Source organism: Natator depressus, chromosome 6 (assembly GCF_965152275.1).
Source record: "Natator depressus isolate rNatDep1 chromosome 6, rNatDep2.hap1, whole genome shotgun sequence".
In the NCBI taxonomy this organism is placed as follows: Eukaryota; Metazoa; Chordata; order Testudines; family Cheloniidae; genus Natator; species Natator depressus.
In genome coordinates this window covers 6,902,689-6,928,206 of record NC_134239.1, presented here as the reverse complement: position 1 = coordinate 6,928,206, position 25,518 = coordinate 6,902,689, and the positions used below count along the sequence as shown (strand labels likewise).

The 25,518-nt window shown below is 53.1% G+C and overlaps 3 protein-coding genes across 3 annotated transcripts in view; all 3 read left to right on the top strand.

Annotated features, from left to right (window-relative positions):
- The window catches only part of LOC141989307 (uncharacterized), a 191,044-nt gene extending 174,943 nt beyond the window's left edge, over nucleotides 1-16,101 (top strand). Inside the window, exon 3 of the mRNA XM_074955786.1 lies at nucleotides 15,285-16,101. Coding sequence (XP_074811887.1) covers nucleotides 15,285-15,957 — 673 coding nt within the window. The 3' untranslated portion in view covers nucleotides 15,958-16,101. The remainder of the gene's footprint in view (nucleotides 1-15,284) is intronic.
- LOC141988587 (zinc finger protein 688-like) lies at nucleotides 6,867-10,602 on the top strand. The gene is made up of 4 exons (XM_074954433.1): nucleotides 6,867-7,264; nucleotides 8,148-8,274; nucleotides 8,901-9,005; nucleotides 9,589-10,602. The coding sequence occupies exons 1-4, from the start codon at nucleotides 7,253-7,255 to the stop codon at nucleotides 9,978-9,980; spliced, it is 636 nt and encodes a 211-aa protein (XP_074810534.1). The 5' UTR covers nucleotides 6,867-7,252; the 3' UTR covers nucleotides 9,981-10,602.
- Nucleotides 16,102-16,173: 72 nt separating the features above from the next.
- The window catches only part of LOC141988523 (integrin alpha-D-like), a 48,970-nt gene continuing 39,625 nt past the window's right edge, over nucleotides 16,174-25,518 (top strand). The window contains exons 1-2 of the mRNA XM_074954316.1: nucleotides 16,174-16,553; nucleotides 16,648-16,770. Coding sequence (XP_074810417.1) covers nucleotides 16,697-16,770 — 74 coding nt within the window. The 5' untranslated portion in view covers nucleotides 16,174-16,553; nucleotides 16,648-16,696. The remainder of the gene's footprint in view (nucleotides 16,554-16,647; nucleotides 16,771-25,518) is intronic.

Below are 25,518 nucleotides of genomic sequence, written 5' to 3'. Positions count from 1 at the left end.
ACCCAGCTTCCTCTTTTTGACTCGGCCCATCAGCCAAGCCACTACATGGTTCCCCCTTCCAGAGGATGTAACAAAATCTTTCCACGCAAATAGTCTCAGGCAGTCCTCTCTCCCTGGTCTGGTCTGTGCCACATCCCCCGTGGCTGGTAGGGGAACCCAGGCCCACCCTCTACTCCGGGCTCCAGCTCAGGGCCCCTCTAATCAGCAGCTAAGGTCTGTGCTCGAATTCCTTGCTGCTTTTCCCCTGAGCTGTCTACTACCTTCCTGGCTTCCCCCCTTTGGGTTTGCCAGCCTCCCAACTCCCTCTGGTCTGTGGACTACCCTCTATAGTCCCAACATACCTCCCTTCTCCCAGGGAGTGACTGCAGCCTACGTCCCCACCGCCGTTTTGCTTGCCAGCTTCCTGACTTGTACAGACCCCTCCAGCTGAGACTCTTTCCAACCAATTCCCGGCTTCCTGGCTCCTCCTCCAGGTGCCGCCTATCGGTTCCTGGGACCTAATTTATCCTCTGTGGGCCAGTGTGGGCAGTGAACCCCATCACACTGCATTTCAACTACATTTTGCTTCAATTTTGACATTATTGCCTTTTGTGCTATGTTCAAAAACAGTATTGACCATTAAAGTTTGTGCTTTCAAATATTTAACAAAAAGTTGAATTGTGCCTTGGGCAGTAGCTTCCATTGTTTGCCGCTCTCTCCATGCCACAAAGAAGCTGAATGGCTCCTTCTGTTGCTTGGGAGTGCCTGGCACGCCCATTAGGTCTGGGATGGTCTTTGGACTCACCTGAGGGCAGACCCAGTGCCTTTCGACACGGCAAAGGAAAGAACCCCGCCTCTCCTCTGGGGGGGCATTTATGCCCTTTCCCCTAGTCTTTACATTAACAGAGCCCGTCTTAGTCCCTCTTCTTACCGGGCCTGTCCCCATTCCTGCAGGGAGGGACATTCGGGTTTACATGTAACCCAGGCCAAGAGGATGAGTGTCTTTCCTCCTTTAGCAGTCTGCAGCTGTAAAGAAGCTCAGGCTGCAGGGGCCCATGCTTTTAGCTACAGAGGCCCTGAGTTGAACCCTCATCACCAGCCCGCATAGGAGCATGATTACAGACAGCGTACATTTACTTAGGGGCTTCCCCCTCTGAGGTACAGGTCACTGCCCCCCTGGGGGGAGGGGAAAGGCAAATATTAATACTTAGCTCTTTTGATAGACAGCAATTGCTTTTCACAGGACAATGACCTCAGGACACCTTGCCTCACCAGTGACGGGAACACACAGTGCAGCTTGTCGGCATGTGGAGAGGATTCAAACTTTATAGACTCTAGTTCCCTAGGGCCAGGAGACCCAGCCACCCCCTGCTCTAACTTACTAGATCCCACTCCCCTCCCAGAGCTGGGGACAGAACCCAGGAGTCCTGGCTCCCAGTCCCTTCTCCCTGCCCTAATCCACTAGACCCCAGAGGTGGGGATAGAACCCAGGAGTCCTGGCTTCCAGCCCCCACATACTTTAATCTGAACAGAGGACAGGGTCTTTACTTGAATGAAATCCCAGGCTCTTTTCACCTCCTGCATCTTCAAGGCCTGTAGGGGGCTCTCAGATACCAGGTTTGCCACTGGCAAAGGGGTGTGTGAAAAAGTGGGAATTTTTGTAATGTTTTTATGATGCCTATGTGTGCCTCAGTTTCCCCTATCTGCTGCATTGTTACCTAGTGGTTGAAAAGGGACTGTTTGCTCTTGGGACAGGCTCCGACCCGGGTGTGAATGGTGCCTCATTGACTGGGGCATTAGATCCCACGTGAATGCAGCTCTTGAAAAGACCATGGCAGATCCAATCCCTGGGACATTGAAACCTGGCCACCAAAGACCCAGAGAGATATGGACTTCCCTGCCTCTCAGCAGGGGTCTGAGCCGCATCTCCCCAGCTTGGGAACAGAGGACTGGGGGGGTGAGGTGGAAGTTAAGTGTGGGCTGCCGGAAGCAGTCGGGGGCACATCTGGAAGTCTAACAAAGAAGATCAGATGCAGGGACAGACACAGTTTGAACAATGGGGGTCAGTACAGCTTGGCTGGGTTCTGGCTACCCAGAATGGCCTATGCTTTAACTTTCACTTCTCTCTGCTAACCACGGACTTCCTATGCCATGCTCCAGCTGACTAAAACCCTGCCGTGTGACAACGCAGGCTGAGTGTCCCTGCAGAGGCTGGCGGAGGTGCATTGCTCCCTCAGACTGTACCTGTACAAGTCTCCTTCAGGGGTCTGTCTCAGTGAGCTGATGGTAGAGCTGAAGGCCCAGAGGACCAGCCTAAGGGGGCGGTGAAGCCACATGGCTTAGCCTGGAGGAAGAGTGAGACCACTGGGTGTCTGGCTCACTGAAGGGATCCTCCCAGAGACTGTTCTAAAGCAGGGACCATAGCACCGATCCTGTGGATCTGTGACGGGGAAAACCAGTTTGAACGGGGACAGCTGGCTCTTTCCAGCCAGGTGGAGACCTCCTGCTTTAAAGGCGGTGTCATTTCATCCATCTGCCTTCAGCGCCTTCCCTTGATGCTTCCCCAAAAGGCAAAACCACCTGGACAGCTCAGCACTACCGCTGAGGCTGGGTCCTTCCCTACTGCCTTCCAGCTCCATGGAGGACCAAGCACTGTACACACCAAGGTCCCTCACCCAGCACTGAGATGCAACTGCCTCTGGGGTGCACAGGGATTCCCCCCACATTGCAAAGCCCTGCCCGAGTTACTGCATCCTCTCCAGTGCTGCCTTCCTCCATGCGTGCGACTCGGACTTTTGGGGGGCACGTCCCATGGTGCTTTGGGCTGCAGTAAGCTGAGCCACTCTAGGATTCTTTCCCAGTGCACCGTGGGAGAACTTGTCCGTGCTTTCGCGCACACGAGGGAGTTGTGGGAAGGCACTGGAGGACTAACAGCACTTGGTGGGTGTATCCTGTGTCCTCACTGCAAAGTGGGCTGGTGACCAGCCTCGGTGAAAGCTTCACCAGGGCTTCAAGCCATAGCCCCAGCTGGGCCATCCAGCCTGGGTTGGAAGCAGCACTAAACTCAGGTGACAGGGTGTGTGTGTGTGGATGGAAGGAGTGTTAGGGGCACAACCCGGGTTACAGCCTAGGTTAGTCCTGTGCTAATATTGAGTCCAAGGCCAGGAGGGACCATTGTGATCATCTGGTCTGATCTCCTGTGTAACACAGGCCAGAGAACGTCTCTGAGTGAATCCCTGTTTGAACCAGAGCCGACCTTTTAGAATGACATATCCAGTCTCGATTTAAAAATTGCTAGCGATGGCGAATCCACCATGGTCCTTGGTAAGTTGGTCCAGTGGTTAATTCCTGTGGCGATAACTGGGCCTGTAAATGTACCCTAATTGTGAGCTCACCTGTAAAAAGCAAGTGACAGTTTATAAAAGGTCAGAAAGATGCAAAATGACAAATGCGGAGGGGGAAAGGTACAAAAGAGAGGTGGAAAGGCTGAGTTAGTCCAAACACAGAAAGGCCTGTTGCTATAACTCAAGCACTGTGTTATGATCATGTCTGGTAAGAAAGAGGCGTGAGGGACTGGAAATCAATGGACCAAATTGGTATCTCAGAAATTAGGCCTAACCTGTGGGCAAAACAATGAGAAGATGGGCTGCTCCGTCCATCACTCTCCTTCTGGGGTCCTTAAAGAGAAAAGAGTTTGGGGAAAAGCTGCCCACCATGATGCTGGCTGACGGCAAGACAAGAGAAGGCGAAGGAGGTGCTTCGCCATGATAGATGCCACTCCCACCGTCTCCTCGTACCCTGGACCTTCGTCGTCCTGATCCTGAAAGATGTCCTGGCCAGGCCACAGAGAGGGACCCAGATGACATTGCCACCTCTACCAGTTAAATCCCAAATGGCACCTGGAATGTGTGGGTGCCTTGGTGCTGGATCAGCACGGTGCTCTGGATGAAGTTTTCCCCACACTCTGCGTACTCGTAGAGCCGCTCCCCCGTGTAGGTGCCCTGGTGCTGGATCGGTGCAGTGCTCTGGCCGAAGCTCTTCCCATACTTGGTGCATTGGTAAGGGCGCTGGTGGATGGCCAGGTGGGAGAGCCAGCTGAAGCTCTTCCCACAGCAAGGGCACATGTAGGGTTTTTCGTCTGGCTTGTCTTCCCAGGAGCCTCATCCCTGCTGAGTGGGTCTCTCCCCCAGGGGGTCTCCCCGCTCTGGGACGTCTCGTGCGGCTCCACTCCCGCTAGCCCTTCCTGCTGGGGATTCTCCTCTGCCGTCCCAGCACCTGCTGTGAGAGAGTGAGAGAATCCAGCCGGGGCTCATTCCCTGTGCCGGGGAGAGGGGGGTGTTTAAAAATCAAAATACTGGGGTAATGAGGTGTTCAGAGACCACAGTGAGGAAAGTCTTAGAGAGGCAGAGAGATGTGTACGAGAGAGAGAATACCCAACTCTTATATAGCACGTTTCATCTGTAGATCGGTGGGTGTGTAAAGGGAGATGGATGGATAGAAAGATAGATCCTAGCATTCAGATTTATCTGTATTAGACAGATTGGATAAATTAGCTGGATCAGCAAATGAGGCTCTAAAGAGGAAGAGAGATAGATAGACAGAGGGGGTATATGGGGATGGACTGATAGATAGATATATAAATAGATTAGATAGATGTGTACAGGGATGGATGGATGTGTATACGAATGGATAGACAGATTCTAGAACCCAGATCTAGCTTTCACTAAGTTTTATTATAACCTTTAATGACTTCCCTGGTTGAAATGGAGCCCTAGTAAAGTTTATCACAGTGGGGAAAAAAAAGACCTCTCTCCCCTTTAAAAAAAAAATGCAATGGTTATATTTTAGTAGGAATCATGTCAATAAAAAACACTGATTCATGCTGGCAAAAACAGACACAAAAAGAAAGTAAAGACCCAGGTGCATGCAATAGCCATGTCTGTTGATGAGAAGTCCTCAGAAAGCATTCTGGGTGTGCGCTATCAGAAGTCAGGCTGAGTGGAAAATGGTTTTTCTGTCCAGCCAAAATGTTCAAGATTTTGAAAAACTTTCCTGTCCTGAATAGGGACAAAAAATTGAAATCTCAACGCTGTCTGCAAATTGACAAACTGAAAAATAAATTTGTTCAGGTTTCAAAGTCATTTTGAAACCTTTTGTTTCAATTTGGACCTTATTTTTGCTTTTTTTATTTTAAGTTTTAAATTCTGTGAAGCCATTTGGACCCCAAAATACCCAAACCTTTTTACCCTAAACAATGTCAAAGGGGGACTTTTTCAAGACGTTCTACGCTCTTCCCTAGTGGGGAAGTTCATTAAAACCCACCCTTGCCCTCAAATAGTTTCAGTTTTGAGGATTTGGTGGGGTTTTTTTTGGGGGGGGGGGAATTGTCAAAAAGAAATTCCCAACCAACCGTCATGGGGAGCTTGCTTCTGCCCATTGATTTCACCTTCAGAGCTTCCATTCCCTGTGCAGCCTAAAGATGAAATGAAGGGGTAGAAGAGCAGCTGCTGTGGGTGTAATCCACCACGATTAAACAGTGCAGGCCTTTATCACCCTCTAGTGGCTGGGTGAAGTAAAAGGTTTATGAGCGAAAGTGGTTTTGCTCAGATATTCGTGTCTCAGGCTGTGAGATCCAAAGGGCCTAGAGTTAGTGACCCGTGATCCACGTGAGTTGTTACAGTGGATTTACCCCAGCTAAGACTGTGGTCCTGAAAACTCAATAGCTTACAGAGCTTTGTTAAGGCTGCACCCACATCCCGGCGGGGGGAGCAGAACCCTCGACCCTCTGTTGATGAAAGTGTCCCTGAGCCATAATTTCAAAGATAGATGAGTAGAGGCCATCAGACCCAACAGCGTAGGCCTGGGAGATCCAGGGATGACACCTGCCAGGAGGACAGGGCACCTGCTGGGGATGAGACTGAATGAGATGTGACAGAATTGGGGGGCGGGGGGGGGGCTCCCGGCGGCTTTGCTAAGACCCCAGCTTTCCCCTTCACTCCGAGCCAGTGCTGCTGATTCCTCGCCGGTGTGGGCACCTCTGGGGATCTCCCTTTCCTGGGAGCCCTGGAGATCTGGGACCCTCGGCTCTTCCCCTGGCTCCATGCGGGAGATTATGGGCCCGTCAGGGGATCCGGCTGGTGGGGAAGGAAACAGGCGAGGGAGAGGACGCTTGGTGAAATCTCCCCTGAGGGCTCGGTACAGAGACCGTGCCCTGATTTTAACCCCGGCCCCGTTCTCTGTAGTGGAGGGATGTTGGATCTAAGCAGGGGGAAATGTTCAAGGGGTCCCCTGGAGGCAGTGAGATTTCTGGGGGGAGGGGCAGTGCCCCTTGCAGGGAACAAAGGGAATAGAAACAGGGAACAAAAGCCAGGAGTCCTGACTCCCAGCCTCGGCTCTCACCCTTTACACCCCCACCCCCTCCCCACCCGGAGCAGAATCCCGGAGTCCTGACTCCCAGCCTCTGCGGTAACCCACGACAGCCCCCAACACAGCGATAGAACCCAGGAGTCCTGCTGACTCCCCCTGCTCAAACCCACTAGGTCCCCCCTGGTCCTGAATCTAACCCATTCAACCCCACTCTCCCAGAGCTGGGATTAGAACCCAGGAGTCCTGATTCCCTGCTCCCCCCCCTCCCCCGGTTAACTAGCACCCTCCCGCTCCCCGCCCGCCCGGAGGCTGCTAACGGGGTCGGGGGGGGGCCCGCAGGGCAGTGGGCTAAGGATTCCCCGGGATGATGGGATCCAAAGTGGGAGCCTCTGGGCTGGGTGTCCCCGGGAAATCCTTCCTCTGGGCACCCGGGCTCCTCCGGAGACTCCAGCCCGGCTAGCCCAGCAGCGCAGCCCCCCCAGCCCCCTGCGCCCCCGCCGCGGCTGGCTCCGGGTGCAGGGGGGCCCGGGGCACGGAGCCGATCTGTCCCCGGGCGGCGCTGGAGCCGGAGCCAGCCAGCGGCAGGAACCAGCAGCGGCTGGGATGTTTTCCCAGGGATGGTGTTTATAACGGTGCTGATTGCCCGGACTCCTGGGTCCTCGGGGGAGAGGCCAGGCGGGAGGGAGCGCTGTGCTCGTCTCGCCTGCCCTGCTGTAGGACCCAGGCTCCTGGGGCTGCCCCCAAAGGACAGAGGCGGGCTGGGCCCCCGGTGTGTCCCGGCCGGGGAGCAGATGCGGAGGAAGGGAGCGGAGAGGAAGATCGGCGGAGCAGGAGGCAGGGAGAGTGAGGAGGAGAGGGGAGAAGGACCCCCCCCACCCCCAGCAGGAGACCCAGACAGCCGGGGGGGATGGCAGCCCCGGTAGGAAACAGTCCCTGAGCTCTGCCCTTGGGCGCTACTGTAACAGACCCGGTTAATAGGAAGTATGTAGTGGGGCAGTGGGGTTAGAAATGTTCCCTAACCCCACTGGGGAATCAGAACCGCCCTGGGACCCTCGGGCGGGGGGCGGGGGGGGCTGGCTAATTCGGGGCAGGGGGACAGTGGGAAATGGGGCACAAGGTCTTTCCCCTCTAGGGGGCACCGGCTTCAATCCAGCCCCAGAGTGGGGCAGACTGGCTGGCTCAAGGGGAATGGGATATGGGGGGTTTACCCTCTAGGGCAGTACTGGCTCCGATCCAGGCGCAGGGCAGGGGGACTGGCAGGCTCAAGAGGGATGGGGAAGGGGGTCTTTCCCCTCTAGGGGGCGCTGGCTCTGATCTAGCCCCAGGGCAGGGGGACTGGCTGGCTCAAGGGGGATGGGGAAGGGGGTCTTTCCCCTCTAGGGGGCGCTGGCTCCGATCCAGCCCCAGGACAGGGGGACTGGCTGGCTCAAGGGGGATGGGGAAGGGGGTCTTTCCCCTATAGGGGGTGCCGGCTCTGGTCCAGCCCCAGGGCAGGGGGACTGGCTGGCTCAAGGGGGATGAGGAAGGGGGTCTTTCCCTTCTAGGGGGAGCTGGCTCCGGCCCAGCCCCAGGGCAGGGGGACTGGCTGGCTCAAGGGGGATGAGGAAAGGGGTCTTTCCCCTCTAGGGGGCGCCGGCTCTGGTCCAGCCCCAGGGCAGGGGGACTGGCTGGCTCAGGGCAGGGGGGACGGGATAGATCCGATTGGGGACTATCCATGGTCGCTGCAGTGGCATTTGGGGAGTTACACAAGAGAGAATGTGAACAGCGTTGTTTTCACGGTCTGCCCTGTAATCACTCACCAGGCGCCGGTGGGGTTCGAGGAGGTGGCCGTGTGTTTCTCCCGGGAGGAGTGGGGGCTGCTGGATGAAGGGCAGAGGCAGCTCTACAGGGACGTCATGCAGGAGAACTACCAGACTCTCATCTCGCTGGGTGAGCCGGCGCTGCCCCTGCTCCCTGGGGATTGGGGGGGGCTTATGCACCCAGGGCGGCTTCAGCTCATGACTCTTCCCGAGCCCTATAGATTTCTGGGGGAGTGGCCCCTGAAGCCCCCAGACCTCCACCTCTGACCACTGGGATGTATTGTATTTATATGGCTCTAGCACCTCTCAGCCTCAGCCACAGCACTGTGCTGGGTGCTGTATATTATATATTAAGTGTATTATGGTAATCCCTAGGAACCCCAGTCATGGGCCAGGACCTCGTTGTGCTGGGCACTGTACATTATTTATTAGGTGTATTACAGTAATGCCTAAGAAACCCAGTCATGGGCCCAGGCCCCCACTGTGCTCGGTGCTGCACAGACCCAGAGCAGAGACAATCCGTGCCCCATGGAGCATAATGCATAGCCCTGTCTCCCTCACAGGGGGCACAGCCCACCTGCCCACAGGCATCTCCCTGCCCCCAAAGGGTCCCTGTGAACTTTCCCCCTCCACTCTGATCCCATGTCCCCCCACAGAGGGCGGGGCTGGGATTAAAATCAGGGTGAATTCTCTGCACCGAGCCCTTGGGAGAGATTTCAGCGAGCCCCGTCTCGCCTGTTTCCTTCCCCCGAGCAGGATTCCCTGTTCCCGACCTGGCTGTGATCTCCTGGATGGAGCGAGGGGAAGAGCCGAGGGTCCCGGCTTTCCAGGGCTCTGAGGAAAGGGAGATCACCCTCACAGGTGAGGAATGAGGGACAGCGGCTCGGAGTGAAGGGGGAAGCTGGGGTCCCAGCCAAGCCAGCGGGAGCCCCCCACTTCTGTCTCCCCTCACTCAATGTCATCCCCAGCAGGTCTGTGTCCTCACGGCAGGTGTCACTCCTGGATCCCACCCCTGGCAAGAGCCCTCCCCTCCCCCAGCCTTTCTCTGAGGGCTTAGCTGGGATGTTGGGGCAGCCCCGAGAAAGGGTTTTGGGGGGATTTGCTTCCTGCCCATCAGGTTTTCTGCTCAGTGACAAACCCTTTTGCTGACCCCTCTCTCACCGGCGCAGGGAACGAGTCCCGGCTGGATTCTCTTGAGGAATCACTCCGTGAAATTTTCTCAATGTGTTCCTTGAAGGACATCAGACTCCATGATCATGTTATGGTCCCCTCCTGGCCTGGAGTCGGTGGGGCCAGATCCCCGGAGGGTGTAAATCAGTGTCGCTCTGCTGGAGTCCGTGGGGCCAGATCCCCGGAGGGTGTAAATCAGCAGTGCTCCCCTGGAGTCGGTAATGGGGCTCTGCCCATTTACACCTTCATCTCTGAATCTCTCTTCCTTTCCCAGGAGGCGAGAGGCCCTGGAGGCAGAGCCAGGAGAATCCCATCCAGGGAAGCCTCAAGAGGCTGCAGCCCCAGCAGACCTTCCCAGGGATAGCCCGGAAGTGGGCCATGCAGAACCCCAGCCAGGGCAGGGCTTGGGGGAGCCAGCCCGGGGCACCCCCGCCTGGCAGATCTGCTACATCCCGCCGCCAGGAGCGAGGCTTCGGCCGGCTGCTGGGCATCCTCTTCGAGCCCTCGGCCGCAGCGAGGCCGCCTCGGCCCAGGGAGCACGGGAGGGCCCCTGAGCACAGCAAGGGCTCCGGGAGGCCCGACGGCTGCACCGAGTGCGACAAGAGCTTCCGGCAGAAGCCGCACTTGGCCACCCACCTGCGCGCCCACCCGGGCGAGCGGCCCTAGCTGTGCTCTGCCTTCGGCCAGAGCTCCAACCGGATCGAGCACCGGCGCGCCCGCACTGGCGAGACCCCCTTCCGCGGCCTTGACGGCAGGAAGGACGTCTGCCTCTCGGCTCCAACCTGGTGCAGCCCCGGCGCCTCCACGCAGGGGAGCGGCCCTACCGCCGCGCCCGGTGCGGGAGCAGCTTCTGCCGCAAGCACCGGCTGACCCGGCACCACCAGGGACACACCGAGGAGGAGCAGTGCTCAGCCTGGGACGCATGGGGGCCGCCCCGGTCGTAGAGATCAGGGCTGCACCATGCGCTGGGGCTGGGACGCTGCCATTCCTGGGGTGGATATTGCCTCCACGTTCTGCTGCAATGTGATGCTGGAGCGCCAGGGCCAGGCCCTCTGCTGCAGTGGGGTCCCGCGAAGGCGTCTGCAAAGCTCCAGGGAAAGTCACTGGCTGGCGGGACAGGGAGCTGAAAGAGCCGAGAATGGGGAGGGAGCATTTATTGCTGCAGTCAGCAAGAGGTGTTGTGATTGGCTGATGATAATTAGACGGGGCTGCCACCACCTCTTGGCCACTAAAAGACTGTCAGACAAGCTTAAAGAGAAACTCTACAGCTCAAAGGAAAGGGAATAAGGGGGACTGTAAAAATAAAAGCCTTACTTAAGACTTTACTTTTCACAGCCTTCACTGGTTTTCCTTCTTTTTGTGTATCTTTAATGCAAGTGTGGAAGAAAACAATGTCCTCACTCTGCTTTGAAGCAACAAGCCAGAGGCAGCTTTATTATGAGCAATTGCATAGGCAAGTACACGCGGGCAGGGATTCCTCTCCCTAGGCAGGTCTCCATTAGATAAACAATTAGGGCAAGCATTTGTAACTTTTGTTACCGACAATAATGATCAACAACCGCATCCTGTTTATACATATTCCTTCTGATATCTTCCTTTTCTCAGCAGTTCCTGCTACAGTGTGTATTCCATTCTTATCTAACACAAGGTCGAAAAACAGCATCTCTTACCGGTTTTTTTGTTCCACTCGCCCAGGCCCTGCCTGAAATCTCACGTTATTAGAGCTAGTGTTAGCCTGACTCTTAACTTTATTCCTAGAAGTCAAGATATCTGCATTCAAATTCCCTTTATCCTTTTCTCTACTTCCACACTAGGATAAAGAGATTTGGTTATTGTTACCATGGATTAAGTCAGCAGTAATTTGACATGAAAGCCCAGACCGCTTTCAACTCTTGTTGAATGAGGGGTTTAATCTTACCCCTTGTTGGACCTGGAGCCCCCCTTTCTGGACCTGGGGCCCCTTTTTTCAGCACAACAAGGGCCCTGAGTGAAACTGGGATCACTAGACACTACTGGAATAAAGTGTACGGAAGGATTCATAGACTGTAAGGGACCATTAGATCATCTCCTCTGATCTCCTGTATAACACAGGCCATACAACTTTCCTGAATTAATCCCTGTTTGAACTAGAGCAGATCTTTTAGAAAAACATCCAATCTTGATTTAAAAATTGCCAGGGATGGAGAATCCACCACAGCCCTTGGTAAATTGTTCCACTGGTTAATTCCCCTCACCGTTAAAAATTTGCAAGGCACTGATGTCTTGGTAAAACTGATTATTTTAATAACTAATAATCCCAGGAAATCCAGAGTTAAGAGGAATGAGGGACACCGGCTCGGAGTGAAGGGAGAAGCTGGGGTCCCAGCCAAGCCAGCGGGAGCCCCCCACTTCTGTCTCCCCTCACTCAGTGTCATCCCCAGCAGGTCTCTGGAGAAATATTGGCACTTTCCTATCTTGTGCATATTCATTGCAACAGGGCATCTCATCCCAGAGAAGGGAGAAAATGCTCCCTCTCTGAGCACCTACAGAAACCTCCCCCTGTCTTTGGGATCCGATCACCAATGAGTGCCTGTTCTGATGATGTAATCCTTTGGGGTCGAGTGTCTGGATAAGAATGCCTTTGCCTTTCTTCGACCATTTTCAACCAAGCTCAGTGGAATTATTTCTGTTAAATAAACACACTTGTTGAGATCATTAAATATTAGCAGGCAAATGTATAGCACGATCGAAAGGCTGGGAGCTGAGAGGAGGTGAATTCCAACAGGAAATAAAGGTCTGATTTTTAACACTCAAGGGATTAACCGTAATTTATCTGGGAATGTGATGGATTCTTTTATCACTCGAAATCAAGATTGGACATTTCTCTTCAAACGATCTAGCTCCACCAGAAGTTATGAGATGGATGCAGGAGCTACTAAGAGAAATGTTCGGGCCTGTGTTAGCAGGTCAGATTAAGATGATCCTAATGGCCCTTTCTTGCCTTAAAATGTATTAATCTATTATTACTCCACACACAGTAAACATACCTGAGTGTGGGATCTGACATGACTGAACTGACCTAATTAGAAGAGATTCTCCGCGACCTCATCTCTTTTCCCACATTTGGGCAAAGTAAGTCAAAAACACTCAGGTCAGAATCCACCACTTACCCCCGTGGGGGGCATTTTAGATTCGCTTTGCAACAGGAATAAGTCGCAACACAACATGCAGGGCAGGAGGGATTCATGCCGGCTGCATGCTTTCCTTTTTGCGTTTCATGCAGGTGAGGCAATGAATCGGGTCCAGTCAATTTCATTTTTGTTTCTAATCCATTTCACTTCCAGGCTCTGACATAATGCTGCAATCTCTGGGTTGCAAACAATGCAAGTTTAACAAAGCTTCCCCCCGCTTACTTATCAGCAGGATTGGAAGCTAGGCCCTTAAAGTCCACAGCATGGGCCTCTGCTGCTTGAGATAAAGGAGTATTAGCATGCAGCTGTAGAAGGCTGTTATCTTCCACGTGGACCAGCCACAAGAGGCAGAGAAAACTATAAAAAGGTGCATTTTCTTATTTTTTTTTAAAAAGCAGGCATTAAACAAAAATTCCCTGCCCCTGTTCCTATAACCCCAGACATTATTAAATCAGGTCATTTTTTACAAGAGAGAACTCAGGGGTCCTGGCTCCCAGCCCCCACTCTCCTCGCAGAGCTGGGGAGAGAACCCAGGGGTCCTGGCTCCCAGCCCCCACTCCCCTCGCAGAGCTGGGGAGAGAACCCAGGGGTCCTGGCTCCCAGCCCCCACTCCCCTCGCAGAGCTGGGGAGAGAACCCAGGAGTCCGGGCTCGTCCCCGAGCAGCAGGAACGGTGGGGCCGGGAAGATTTCCTGGGGACGGGGTTGCCGGCGCACCGCATCCTGTCCCCGCTGCGCTGCGGCTGGCAGCCGGGTGAGCGGCTCCTCGGCCCGGACCCCAGCGGACGGAGCTTCTGCCCCTCCGGGCAGGGGTTCGCCTCCGTCGGGAGTCCCGCAGGCGGAGCCCTGTGCCCCGGATGGGGGGGGGGGGGTAGAGAGCGGCTCAGCTGCAGGGATGTGGCTTTTAAATAACCCCGAGCACCGCCAAAGGGAGGGGGGTGGGGTCTGGGGGGGGTACAGGAGGGGGAGGGCTAGGAGCCAGGACTCCTGGGTTCTCTCCCTAGCTCTGGGAGGGGAGTAGGGTCTGGGGGGGCACAGGAGGAGGAGGGCTGGGAGCCAGGACTCCTGGGTTCTCTCCCCAGCTCTGGGAGGGGAGTAGGGTCTGGGGGGGTATAGGAGGGGGAGGGCTGGGAGCCAGGACTCCTGGGTTCCCTCCCCAGCTCTGGGAGGGGAGTAGGGTCTGGGGGGGGTACAGAACGGGGAGGGCTGGGAGCCAGGACTCCTGGGTTCTCTCCCCAGCTCTGGGAGGGGAGTAGGGTCGGGTGGGGCACAGGAGGAGGAGGGCTGGGAGCCAGGACCCCTGGGTTCTCTCCCCAGCTCTGGGAGGGGAGTAGGGTCTGGGGGGGTATAGGAGGGGGAGGGCTGGGAGCCAGGACTCCTGGGTTCCCTCCCCAGCTCTGGGAGGGGAGTAGGGTCTGGGGGGGTACAGGAGGGGGAGGACTGGGAGCCAGGACTCCTGGGTTCTCTCCCTAGCTCTGAGGGAGGAGTGGGGTCTTGGTGGTTACAGCAGGGGGAGGGTTGGGAGCCAGGACTCCTCCGTCATTATGGCATTGATCACTGCTTCTCTATGGAAGAGCCCAAAAGTGCCCTTGTGAAATGTCACCTCTGCTTGGATCTGCCCCCACCCGTGTGCACAGAACAGGGCCAGGTTTACAATCAGGCAGCAGCCTCTCTACTGAGCCCTCGGGGGAGATGTAACAAACTCACCCATTTCCTTCCCTGCCAGCAGGATTCCCCATCCCTGCCGTGATCACCGAGATGCAGGGAGAGGAAGAGCCATGTGTCCCGGATCTCCGGGGTGCTGAGGAGCAGGAGAGCCTGAAAGGTGCCCACAAAGGTGAGCAATGAGTGACACTGGTTCCGAGAGTGGCCAGGAGTGAAGAGAACAGGTGGGGTCCCAGCAAAGCCGCCGGGAGCCCCCCAGTTCTGTCTCGTCACACTCAGTATCATCCCCAGCAGGTGCCCTGTCCTCATGGCAGGTGCCATTCCTGGCTCCCACCCTGGCAGGAGCCCTCCCCTCCCCCAGCCTTTCTCTGAGGGCTCAGCTGGGCTATTGGGGCAGAACCAGCCTGTCCTCTCCTTACTGGGAAAGTGTTTAGGGGAATTAGACTTCCTGCTCCTCAGGTTTTCTGCTCACTGACAAACCCCTTTGCCACCCCCGGGGGGTTTATCAACTGAGCAGACCAACTTTCTGACCCAACAAACCAGAACACCCTTACCCCGCCCCTTTTTGGAGGCCCCGCCCCTTCTCCGAGGTCCCACCCCGCTCCCTCCATCGCTCACTCTCCCCCACCCTCACTCACGTGCTCATTTTCACCACACCAGCGAGGGTCCCTTTTCGACCAGGTGTTTGGTTGAAAACTGGACACCTGGCAACCCCGGGGAATGAGCCCTGGCTGGATTCTCTCTCCCTGCAGGTGGCAGGATGGATGAGGAGAGTCCCCGGCAGCATGGGCCAGTGGGAGCAGATCCAGATGGGGCATCACCGGATGAGGATGTTTCCATGGGAGAAGATCCACATGGGACGCTGCCTGGTGGGAATGAGTCCATAGAAGAAAACCCAGATGGGGCAATGTCTGATCGGAATGAGTCCGTAGAAGAGGACCCAGATGGGGCGTTGTCTGATGAGACTTTATCCCAGGTTCCAGCCCTGCGGCGAACTTCTGAGCACTCTCCTGGCTCACCAACCCCTTCAGCCCTGGAATCTCAGTGGGAAAAGCCCCCAGGGTTGCCTCTCCCATTGGCACCCACCCAGCTCAGACGAGCCCCCAGGAAGCCCCCTTGCCGCGAGGCCCCCCCGACCATCTGCAGCGAGTGCGGGAAGAGCTTCACCCGGAGCTCCCTGCTGGCCCAGCATCAGCGGGTGCACACGGGGGAGCGCCCCTACCAGTGCACCGAGTGCGGGAAAAGCTTCAGCCGCAGCTCCACCCTCATCCAGCACTGGAGGACCCACACCGGGGAGCGGCCCAACACGTGCCCTGAGTGCGGGAAGGGCTTCAGCCAGCGCTCCGACCTGGTGAAGCACCAGCGCACCCACACCGGGGAGCGCCCCTACCAGTGCCCCGACTGCGGTCAGAGCTTCAGCCGCAGCTCGGACCTCATCAAGCACCAGCGCATCCACACCGGGGAGCGGCCCTACATCTGCCCCGACTGCGGGAAGGGCTTCAGCCGCAGCTCCGACCTCTTCCAGCACCAGCGCACCCAGCGCGGCGAGAAGCCTTACCAGTGCCCCGAGTGTGGGAAGAAGTTCAGCCGTAGCTCCAACCTCATCCGCCACCAGCGCACCCACACGGGCGAGCGGCCCTACGTCTGCCCCGACTGTGGGCGCGGCTTCTCCCAGAACGCCCACTACACGGACCACCAGCGGAGCCACCGCCGTGAGAAACCCTTCCACTGCACCCAGTGCGGCAAGGACTTCGGGCGCAGCTCCACCCTGGTCAAGCACTGGCGCACCCACACCAGGGAGATCCTGTGAGCCTGGGGCAGAGGGAGGGGCCTTCAGCTCCCCAGTCACGGACCAGGAATCCCAACGTGGCCTCTTGGGGAACTTGACCCAATATCTCCCTCGGGGTCAGCTTGGGTTGGTGGTGCCGCTAGTCACGGCTGGTCCCTTGGAGGATTTCATACAGTGTGTTATCCAGGGTCAGCCTGATTAACAGTGTTGCGAGCAGAGTCAATGCTCTTCTCCTGGAGGATTTGAAACAATGTCTCCAGCAGGGTCCATCTGATTCAGTGTTTCCAGTGGAGTCGCCCCCCCTTACCTGGCACATTTGATACAATGTTTCCAGCAGGGTCATTTCTCCTTTCCCTAAATAATTTGATTCAATGTTTCCAAGAGAGTCGATTCTTCCCTGGAGGTGCCTAGGCCAGGGTCCGTTTGATGCAGTGTCTGCACTGAGATCCAGTCTCTTTCCTTGGGTGCATTGATACGTTTTCTCCGATAGAGTCACTCTTCCTCTTTTCAGAGAACTTGGTACAATGTTTCCACCATTGTCAATTCTTCCGTCCTGGTTGATTGGATACAACTGAATCCAAGAGTGCCAGTTCTTCCCAGGTGGTATCTAGACTAAGGTCAGTGTGATACAATGTCTCCACTCAGGTCCATCCTAACGACTTTGGGTAAGTCGATACATTGCCTCAAATAGAGTCAACTCTCTTCTCCCAGGGCAATTTGATTCCAGGGTGACCAATACTCCCCTTGAGGACGGGATACAATGGTCAGATCCTCAGATGGTGTGAATTGGCATGGTTCCGTTGCAGTGAATGGAGTTCTAGTGAGATATAGCAGGTGAGGATTCACCCCAATGTCTCCATCATTAGTTCTTCTTTCTAGGGGGATTGAAGCCAGGAACCTGATCCTGCTCTCACTTACATGGCCATTTTACATCAGTGTAATTCGACTGACGTCAGTGAGGTCACTCCAGATTTACACCAGGGTCACTGAGATCAGAATCCAGCTGTAACTCATCTTCCATGGATGACAGTGGGGTCATTCCAGATTCATATGAGGGCCATTGAGATCAGACTATGCCTTGATTTCATTAACATCAGTAGGTCCCTCTGGATTTACACTGAGGTCTCTGAGATCAGAATCCAGCCCTAACTCCTTTAACTTCAGTGTGGGGAGATGGTCATGCGGGAAGATGGTCGCTCCAGCTTTACACCACCAGTAACTAGAGAGGAATCCTGCATCAATTCTGGTTTCCTGGAAGGCTTGAGGCTATTTCTGGACTTTTGCAAACCTGTCCATAGATGACTGGGTATTTTTATCTTGCAGAATAAGTAAGTGGGTTAGGAAATTAGACAATGAGGATTGAAAAGGGGAGGAAATACAGAAGCAGCAGGTGTTCTGTTTATTTCTCGGGGAACATGTAGGTGGGGGGAGGGGGCAGGGGGAAGGGAGGAAGGAACCAGAAGCCGAGGCAACCCCTAAAGGGATCTATGCTTTCATGGACAGTTGGTGGAATATAAAGAGTAGGGCCCTACCAAATTCATGCCATGAAAAACACATCATGGACCATGAAATCTGGTCTCCCCTCTGAAATCTGGTATTTTATTTACTTTTATCCTATACTATAAAAGTACCCTATATGGTAAAAGTACACAGAAGTACACAGCGTTTCTCAAACTGCGGGTCCTGATCCAAAAGGGGGGTGCAAGTCTATTGGGGGGGGGGGTCACAGTATTGCCACCCTTCTGTGCTTCTGCTGGCTGCAGCACTGCCTTCAGAGCTGGGCACGTGGCCAGCAGCTGCTGCTCTCCGGCCACCCAGCTCTGAAGGCAGCACAGAAGCAAGGGTGGCAATACTGTGACCCCCCTACAATAGCCTTGCAACCCCCTCTTGGACTGGGACCCCAGTTTGAGAAATGCTGAGTCTTAAGGGCTTTGTGTGTTTGTTTTGCCATTTTCAAATACGTATTCATGTTTCGTTACAGCACCGTGAAATTCAAGATTTCAATATCTGAAACTGTGACAGTCAAGATTTTTAAAATCCTGTGGCTGTGAAATTTGCAAGAATGGACCGTGAATTTGGTAGGGCCCTAATAAAGAGATGTCTAAATGCTCCTTGGAGTAGGGGGAGGTGCAGTGCCTCAAGTCAGGTTAATTTCCCCCTTCACCCTTTGCTCTGCAAGAATCATTAATGCACAGTCCCCTTCAGACCCAGCTTTAGAAGGGAGGTCCAAGCAATCCCATTTCAAAAGCTGATCTCACTTTCCTTATGGGCTCTGACTGGGTGATTCAATCCTCCTGGAGTGTCTGTGTTATCTAGGGCCATCTGCCCTAGATAACACAGACACTCCAGGAGGATTGAATCACTTGCCTGAAATGTTGGGGCCCTTTGTCTGAGTTATCTTTGGGCAACTGAATTTGGGGACTTCCAGTTCAGAACAAAATGAGCCTCTTTTGCTTGTGCTGTATATTAGAGGAAATAGACTCATAACTCTTTGCTCAGCTCTAGCCGCAAGAGGGTGGTATAAACCCACATTGTGCGTTCCACCCGCCTTTTGTGTCTTGGAGTTTCAGCTGCTTATGGTAGAATTACCCACAAACCACACATCTCTGTCTGTGCCCTAAGCAGCGAACATGGGTCATATTTGCCTGTATTAAATCTCCAGCGTAACTGCCTTGCATGTGTCTAAGAATGGGGGGGGGGGGACAGTTGTTTGTTTTGCTCTGTTTTTGTTTGTGCATGTTTCCCATTGGTCAACTTCAAATGCTTTTTGAAAAACATGATGTTTAATCAGCCATCGGAACTCCCTGCCACATGATATAATGGAGGCTGAGACTTCGGTAGGATTGAGGGAAAAGGATTTATATGGAACATGAGCATATCTACTAGACCAGTGGTTTTCAACCTGTGGTCAGTCCGCAAACTATTTCTAAGGGGTCAGTGAAAGCTTGTTGTTACCATAAAATGGTAGTTTTCAGTCTGTGGTCTGCGGACCCCTGGGGGTCTGCAGACTACGTCTAAGATTTTCAAAGGAGTCCATATCTCCATTTGAAATTTTTTTAGATATCTGCAAATGAAAAAAAGGTTGAAAACCACTGTATGAGACAAAAATGTATAAGAGATCTAAGCCGTCATGGCTCTGGGCATAAGCCAGACACTAATGTAGCAGAGCGAGGAAGAAACTTTCACAGTGGGTAATTTATTTTATAATGGCCCAGGGCAGGGCTTCTTGCACCTTCCTTGGAAGCAGCTGATGATGGCCGCTGCTGGAGACAGGATGCTGGGCGAGATAGTCCATTGGTCTGATCCAGAGTGACAGGGAGCAGGTGAAATATCAGGCTAGATGGGCCTATGGGTCTGATCTCGGGCAGCAAGGAGGCAGGATACTGGGTCATATGGGTCCATTTTCTGAGCTGATGCAGTAATGCCCTGGAGTACTGTTTCTGGTCATAAACCTGGTTCATTGTTTGGCCAATATCTTGTCCTTTCTGGGACCAGTGCAGAGGAGAATTGCTAATTCACCCAACCTGATCCCAACTGAGGGACCATCTGCCAGCCCCATGTTCAGCTTGTCTGTTTGTAGAGGCAACACACTGTATTTCTGCTTCTCTCAGTGTCTGTCATTATTCTGGTTTGTAACTAAAACATCAGTAAATATATTGAAACAGGAGTGGGGCTGGCTGGCTCAAGGAGATGGGGAATGGGACATGGGGCCCTTCCTTTCTAGGGGCGCCAGCTCTGGTCTGGACCCAATGTGCGGGGACTCAGAGGGTGGGGAATGAGATATGGCCCCTTTCCCCTCGAGGGAATGCTGGCTCCAATCCAGCCCCAAGGCAGAGGGAGTCGTGGTTTGTGGGGGAGGGTGAGGAATGGGGACTGAGGCCTTTCCACTCTAGGGGCACCCATTCTGATCCTGCCCTATGGCAGAGGGACTGGCTGGCTTAGGGAGTAGGGAATGGGATATGGGGCCTTGCCTTTCTAGGGAACACCAGCTTCAAGCCAAGCTTGCCATGACTGACTCGGGGAGGGCAAGGAACGGGATATGGGGCCGTTCATTTATAAGGTATAAAGCAGATAGTAGTAGTATCCGGCTGGTGAATCTTGCCCATATGCTCAGGGTTTAGCTGATCGCCATATTTGGGGTCGGGAAGGAATTTTCCTCCAGGGCAGATTTTCCTCCAGGCCCTGGAGGTTTTTCGCCTTCCTCTGTAACATGGGGCACGGGTCACTTGCTGGAGGATTCTCTGCTCCTTGAAGTCTTTAAACTACGATTTGAGGACTTCAATAGCACAGATATAGGTGTGAGGGTTTTTTTGTAGGAGCGGGTGGGTGAAATTCTGTGGCCTGCATTGTGCAGGAGGTCAGACTAGATGATCATAATGGTCCCTTCTGACCTAAATATCTATGAATCTATAAGTTCCAGACTGGCTGGCTCAGATGGGTCAGGGAATTAGAGTATACCCCTTTGCACTAACAAGGAGTATGAGCTTGTCCTGTGTTAAAAATAAGGTGTGTGCTGTGTGGAATATTGTGAGATAAAACAAGGCCATTTTCGCACCTTACCCAGAAGAAACAGCTGTCTTGTGAGAAGATTCTTTGTGGCTCTGAATAGCGTCCTGTTTTGCAGGACAGAGAAGAAGAGAAAAGAGCTAGTTTCAAGAAGACAGATTTGAGATGGGGCATGGAGGAAGACGGAAAGATTCCTCGAAGACAGGGACAGAAAGCGAAACTGCAGGAGAATAGAATTTGAGAGAGAGTTTGAAGTTAAAAATAATAGGGGTAAATCCCTACACAGGAGGTAGCTACAAACAAATGTTCAGATTGAAAGCCTAGACTGGAAGTTGAAGGTTCTTCTTAGAAGCGGAAGCTAAGGACTGACAACTCAATACTTTAGTGAGTGGCAAAATTATCCCGTAAGTCAAAGAAAGAAAAGATTTCAGAGTAGCAGCCGTGTTAGTCTGTATCTGCAAAAAGAACAGGAGGACTTGTGGCACCTTAGAGACTAACCAATTTATTTGAGCATAAGCTTTCGTGGGCTACAGCTCACTTCATCGGATGAAAAGAGTCTTCCTACCTTAAGTGAATTATTAAGGACATCTGAAACAGAACTGGTAGGGAATTGTCCAATGAATTTTTTTTTGTCAAAAATTACCAATTTGTCAAAACTAAAAATTGAAATTAATTTTTGTCAATGCTGACAAAATTTTCAACAAATTTATATCAGAACAATTTTTTAAATGGCTCTTTTATTTCATTTTTTTACTTTACTGTTTCACTTCATTCTGACATTAGGATTTCATTCCAAGTTTCCTGTTTCTTTTCAACTTTACCATGTCATTCCCCCCCCCCCCCCCCCGGTGTATTCCTAGCCTCCTTTTTCTGCAGTGTAGCAGTGGAATTAGAAATCAAAATGACCCCTAGTGGCCTTCATCTTCCAAGATGACAAAGGTCAAAACATTTTAGGTTTGACATTTTTGACTCAAAACATTTCATTTGGACATTTTTTCAAATCCAAATGTGTCAAATCATTAAAACTGACCCTTTCGATGTTATGGACACAAAATTATCTGGGTATTTTGGTCTAGTGTTACATTTTAAAAAGATAGCTTTTTGTCTCAAGTCAGGATAAAACAAAACTCCACAAATCACAACCTTTTCCACAAAATGAAAATTCCATTTTTCAGCCAGCACTAATTTGAGGGTGAATCCAGAGGCCATCCAGTTTTGCCCCAAAATGATTAAAGTTTGGGAAAGTTATAAGTCACTGAAAACAGGGATAGGGATTTTTAATAGGGATTGTCAGGAAACCTTAACAATTCTTGCTGCCTTTTAAAACAGACCATGGATAGATGGATTTGGGTAAAAGGACTTTGCAGCACAATGGAGCCCTGATTTTGATTCTGGAAAGAAAAATGGAAAGCTTTGGTAAAAGCTGTCAATGTTTTCTGGCTTTTGTGACTTATTTTTATCAAGGTCGTTTCCAAAATCATTTACATTTCTTTATGTACCAAAAGCCAGTTCGCGGTTGAGGGTTTTGGTTCGTGGAAGTGTCAGTAATCGTAGAACCACACAGTTAGAAGGGACCGCAAGCGTCATCTAGTCTAACCCTCTGCCAAGATGCAGGATTTGTCGTGTCTAAACCACCCACGACAGATGGCGATCCAGCCTCCTTTTGAAAACCTCCAGCAAAGGAGCTTCCACAACCTCCCTTGGCAGCTCTGTTCCGTTGTCCTACTGTTCTGACAGTTAGGAAGATTTTCCTGAAATTTAATCTGAATCTGTTTTGCTGTGCTGTAGTTTGAACCCATGGCCTCTTGGCCTGCCCTCTGGCAAGAGAGAACAACTTTTCTCCACCTTTTTTATGGCAGCCTTTCAAGTATTTGAAGATCGCTGTCGTGTCCCCCCTTAATCTCCTCTTTTCCAAGCTTAAGCATACCCAGTTCCTTCAGCCTTTGCTCCCATGGCTTGCACTCCACCTCTTTGATCGTCTTTGTCTCTCACTTCTGGATCCTTTCCAGTTTCTCTGCATCCTTTCTACACAGCGGTGACCAAAATTGGAGACAGTAGTCCAGCTGAGGCCTAACCAGCACCAAATGGAGCGGTACTATCACCTCCCATGACGTGCACGCTCTGCATTGGTTATTGCAACTTAATTTTATTTTATTTTATTTTTTTGCAACAGCATCGCTTTGCTGACTCATGCTGAGGTTGTGATCCACCGCAATTCCCAGACCCTTCTCAGCAGTGCTGCTGCCAAGCCAGTTTCCCCCCATTCTGTATTTGTGCGTTTTGTTTTTTCTTCCCTAAGTACAGCACCTTACGTTGGTCTTTGTTGAATTTCATTGTGTTGGCTGTAGCCCAGTTCTCCAATGTATCGAGATCCCTCTGAATTTTAACTCTATCCTCCAAAGTGTTGGCAGCCCCTCTTGCTTTGAGGCATCTGCAGACTTGACCAGTAAACTCTCTTCCTACATCCAGATCATTAATAAAGGGGGAAGGGGTAGCTCAGTGGTTTGAGCATTGGCCTGCTAAACCCAGGGTTGTGAGTTCAATCCTTGAGGGGGCCATTTGGGGCAAAAGTTGGGGATTGGTTCTGCTTTGAGCAGGGGGTTGGACTAGATGACCTCCTGAGGTCCCTTCCAACCCTGATAGTCTCTGATTCTATGTTAAACAGCACTGGACCCAGACCAGCTCCCTGAGGAACCCCCCTAGACACCTCCCTCCAATCCGACATCATTCCATTTGAAGAAGTTGGTTAAAAATACATTTTAAAATGAAGCTTGTTTCAAAACCTGCAAAACAACAAAGAATGGCTGGGCGAGTGCTTCGGGTACCCGCTTGGCATATAGATGAGATAAATTCAGTTCCCTATGCTGCTACACATTTCCTGTGTGACCTTAGGTAGTTTCTCTGTATCTCAGTTCCCATCTGTGAAATGGGTAAGGATTTGTGAGGGTAAATACGTTAAGGATTGTGAGTGGCCTCTATGGCACAGGGGTAGCGGGGGCGGCAGATGCAACTTGGAGTGCTGAAGAATTGTTCCCCCACTTTCTAAGCAGCTCCAGCAATCAGCCACTTGGGAAGCACATGCCTTCGCTTATTTCACCTGTCTGCCCTTGGCAGAGCTCTTTGTGGGCTGGGCGCAGCTTCCTTTTGTGCAAATGGGGTGGCTGTTTACATTCTTTTAGCACAAAGAGCTGGGGGCGGGGGTCGGGGAAATAACTTGGAAGGCAGAAGTGCCATGACCAGTCAAGCAAAGCTGCAGCTGTCCAGCACCCAGGGTTTGGAAACAGCCTCAGGCAGGCTTGTGTTCAAGGATAGAGGAAAGGGAAGTCCAGATTGAAAGAGATCAGGCCGAGAGAGGTGTCAGAAACGCGCAGGAGATGGTGAGACAGATCGACACCAATGGAGTGAGAAGTTCAGACTGTTGCAAAAGGGTTATAAACTCTGTTCATACAGAGGCCACTCTGCCATGCCCCAGCCAAGAGGCAGCTGCCTTTCAGCACCAGGCAAGGGATCCTCCAATAAACAGCCTCTGCACCCCACCCAGAGAGAGCTGCACCTCAGGGCCGAGCCAGGGCTCCTTGGGTGTTATTGCCGCATGGCTAATACCTAGCTACGGTATCCCACCCCAGGAGCAGCTGCATTTCAGCACGAGGTGAGCAATTCCTGTGTGCTGTTGCTGTGCAGATAGCCTGTAACCCTACCCAGATGTGGATTCCCAGAGAAAAAAAACCCTGTTAATGCAGAGTTATGGTTACCCCGTGGGGTCTCCTGCACTTCCAGAGCATCGAGTTCAGCTAAGCTCAAACTTAACAAAAACCAAGAAATGAAGAGTTAAGGCACCTGCCCCTGTAACCTTAACTCTGCCCCCTGGAGCTGGTAATAGCCAGTATCTGCATGCACTTCAGCTGCATTCACTGTGCTCAGTGCAGCTGTCTTGAATGGTGGAGGCATTAGAGGGCACAGTTTGGCAGAGCGGTGGTTGTGAGAGGAGGCAATCTGGGGGCCCCTGCCCCTCTCAGGTTGTGTGCGAGCCCCTTTCCCTGACCTCCGGGTGGATGACCAAAGGAAAGAGGTGCATGTGTACCTTGGGAGATCCCGTCTGCCTCCTCAAGTGAGACCAGGTGCCCCTCCCCAATTCACTTTTATAAGGGGACTGTTGGCCCCTTACTGAAACTTAGAGGGTTTGGGGTCTTTTGGTTGGCCATCTCCCAGTGCCAAAAGAAAGGGGGAAGGATTGATGGGAAATCAAGTCCCGAGACTGACAGTCCCCAGGCGCAATGGAAAGAGACCAGCGCTCCAGGTTAGCCTGGTTGACAGGGCAGGCCAATGAGGAGTCAGGAGGCTGGAGTGTGCGTGTGTGTGTCCCATCCTCAAGGTGAGCCGGAGCAGCCTGAGCGAGAGTGGGGCCAAGCTAAGGAGAGAGCAGGAGCCCAAGCGGAGCTGGGGAGCGGAGCCACTCCAATGGGAGTCAGAGGAGCAGCCCAAGGAGCTACGCTGGAGGCAGAGTGGAGAAGGGGCTGGAGCACTCTGGAGCCGGGTGTGGGGAGAGCGAGGGGGACCCTGGGCAGTGGGCCCAGTGCAGGGAGACGCCCCCAGCCAAGAGGCCTTGCAGGCCAGACTTGGAGGGGGATCATAACCCCAACGTGGGGGGCGGGGGCGACGGTGGGAAGAAGGGTCCTGCCACCTAGAGCCTGGAGGCGTGTGGCCACCGCCAGAGCAAATGTCCGACCCACGGCATCCCTGCCGCACAGCCAGGGCTGAGCAGGAGGCCTGGGAGGTGTGAGAAACAGACTGTGAACTTCCCCTATCTTCCAGAGATGCTGGTTGTGATGTCCCCGTGCCCCGGAGCGGGGTGACGGGTTTTCCTTTAACCTTTCCCATTTTTTCCTTTTATTTTTTAATTAGTTGCTGTTTAATACATCACATTTGCTTTGAACTGTATGTAATGATCAGTGGGCCAGGGAAATGTCCAGTGCAGAGAACACCCTGGAGTGAGGACACCCTAGCCCCTGCCCTAAGTGACCACGACAAGACTGGGGGGGTCGAGCCGCCAGGAATCCTGGGCCCAGCCTTGTTGGG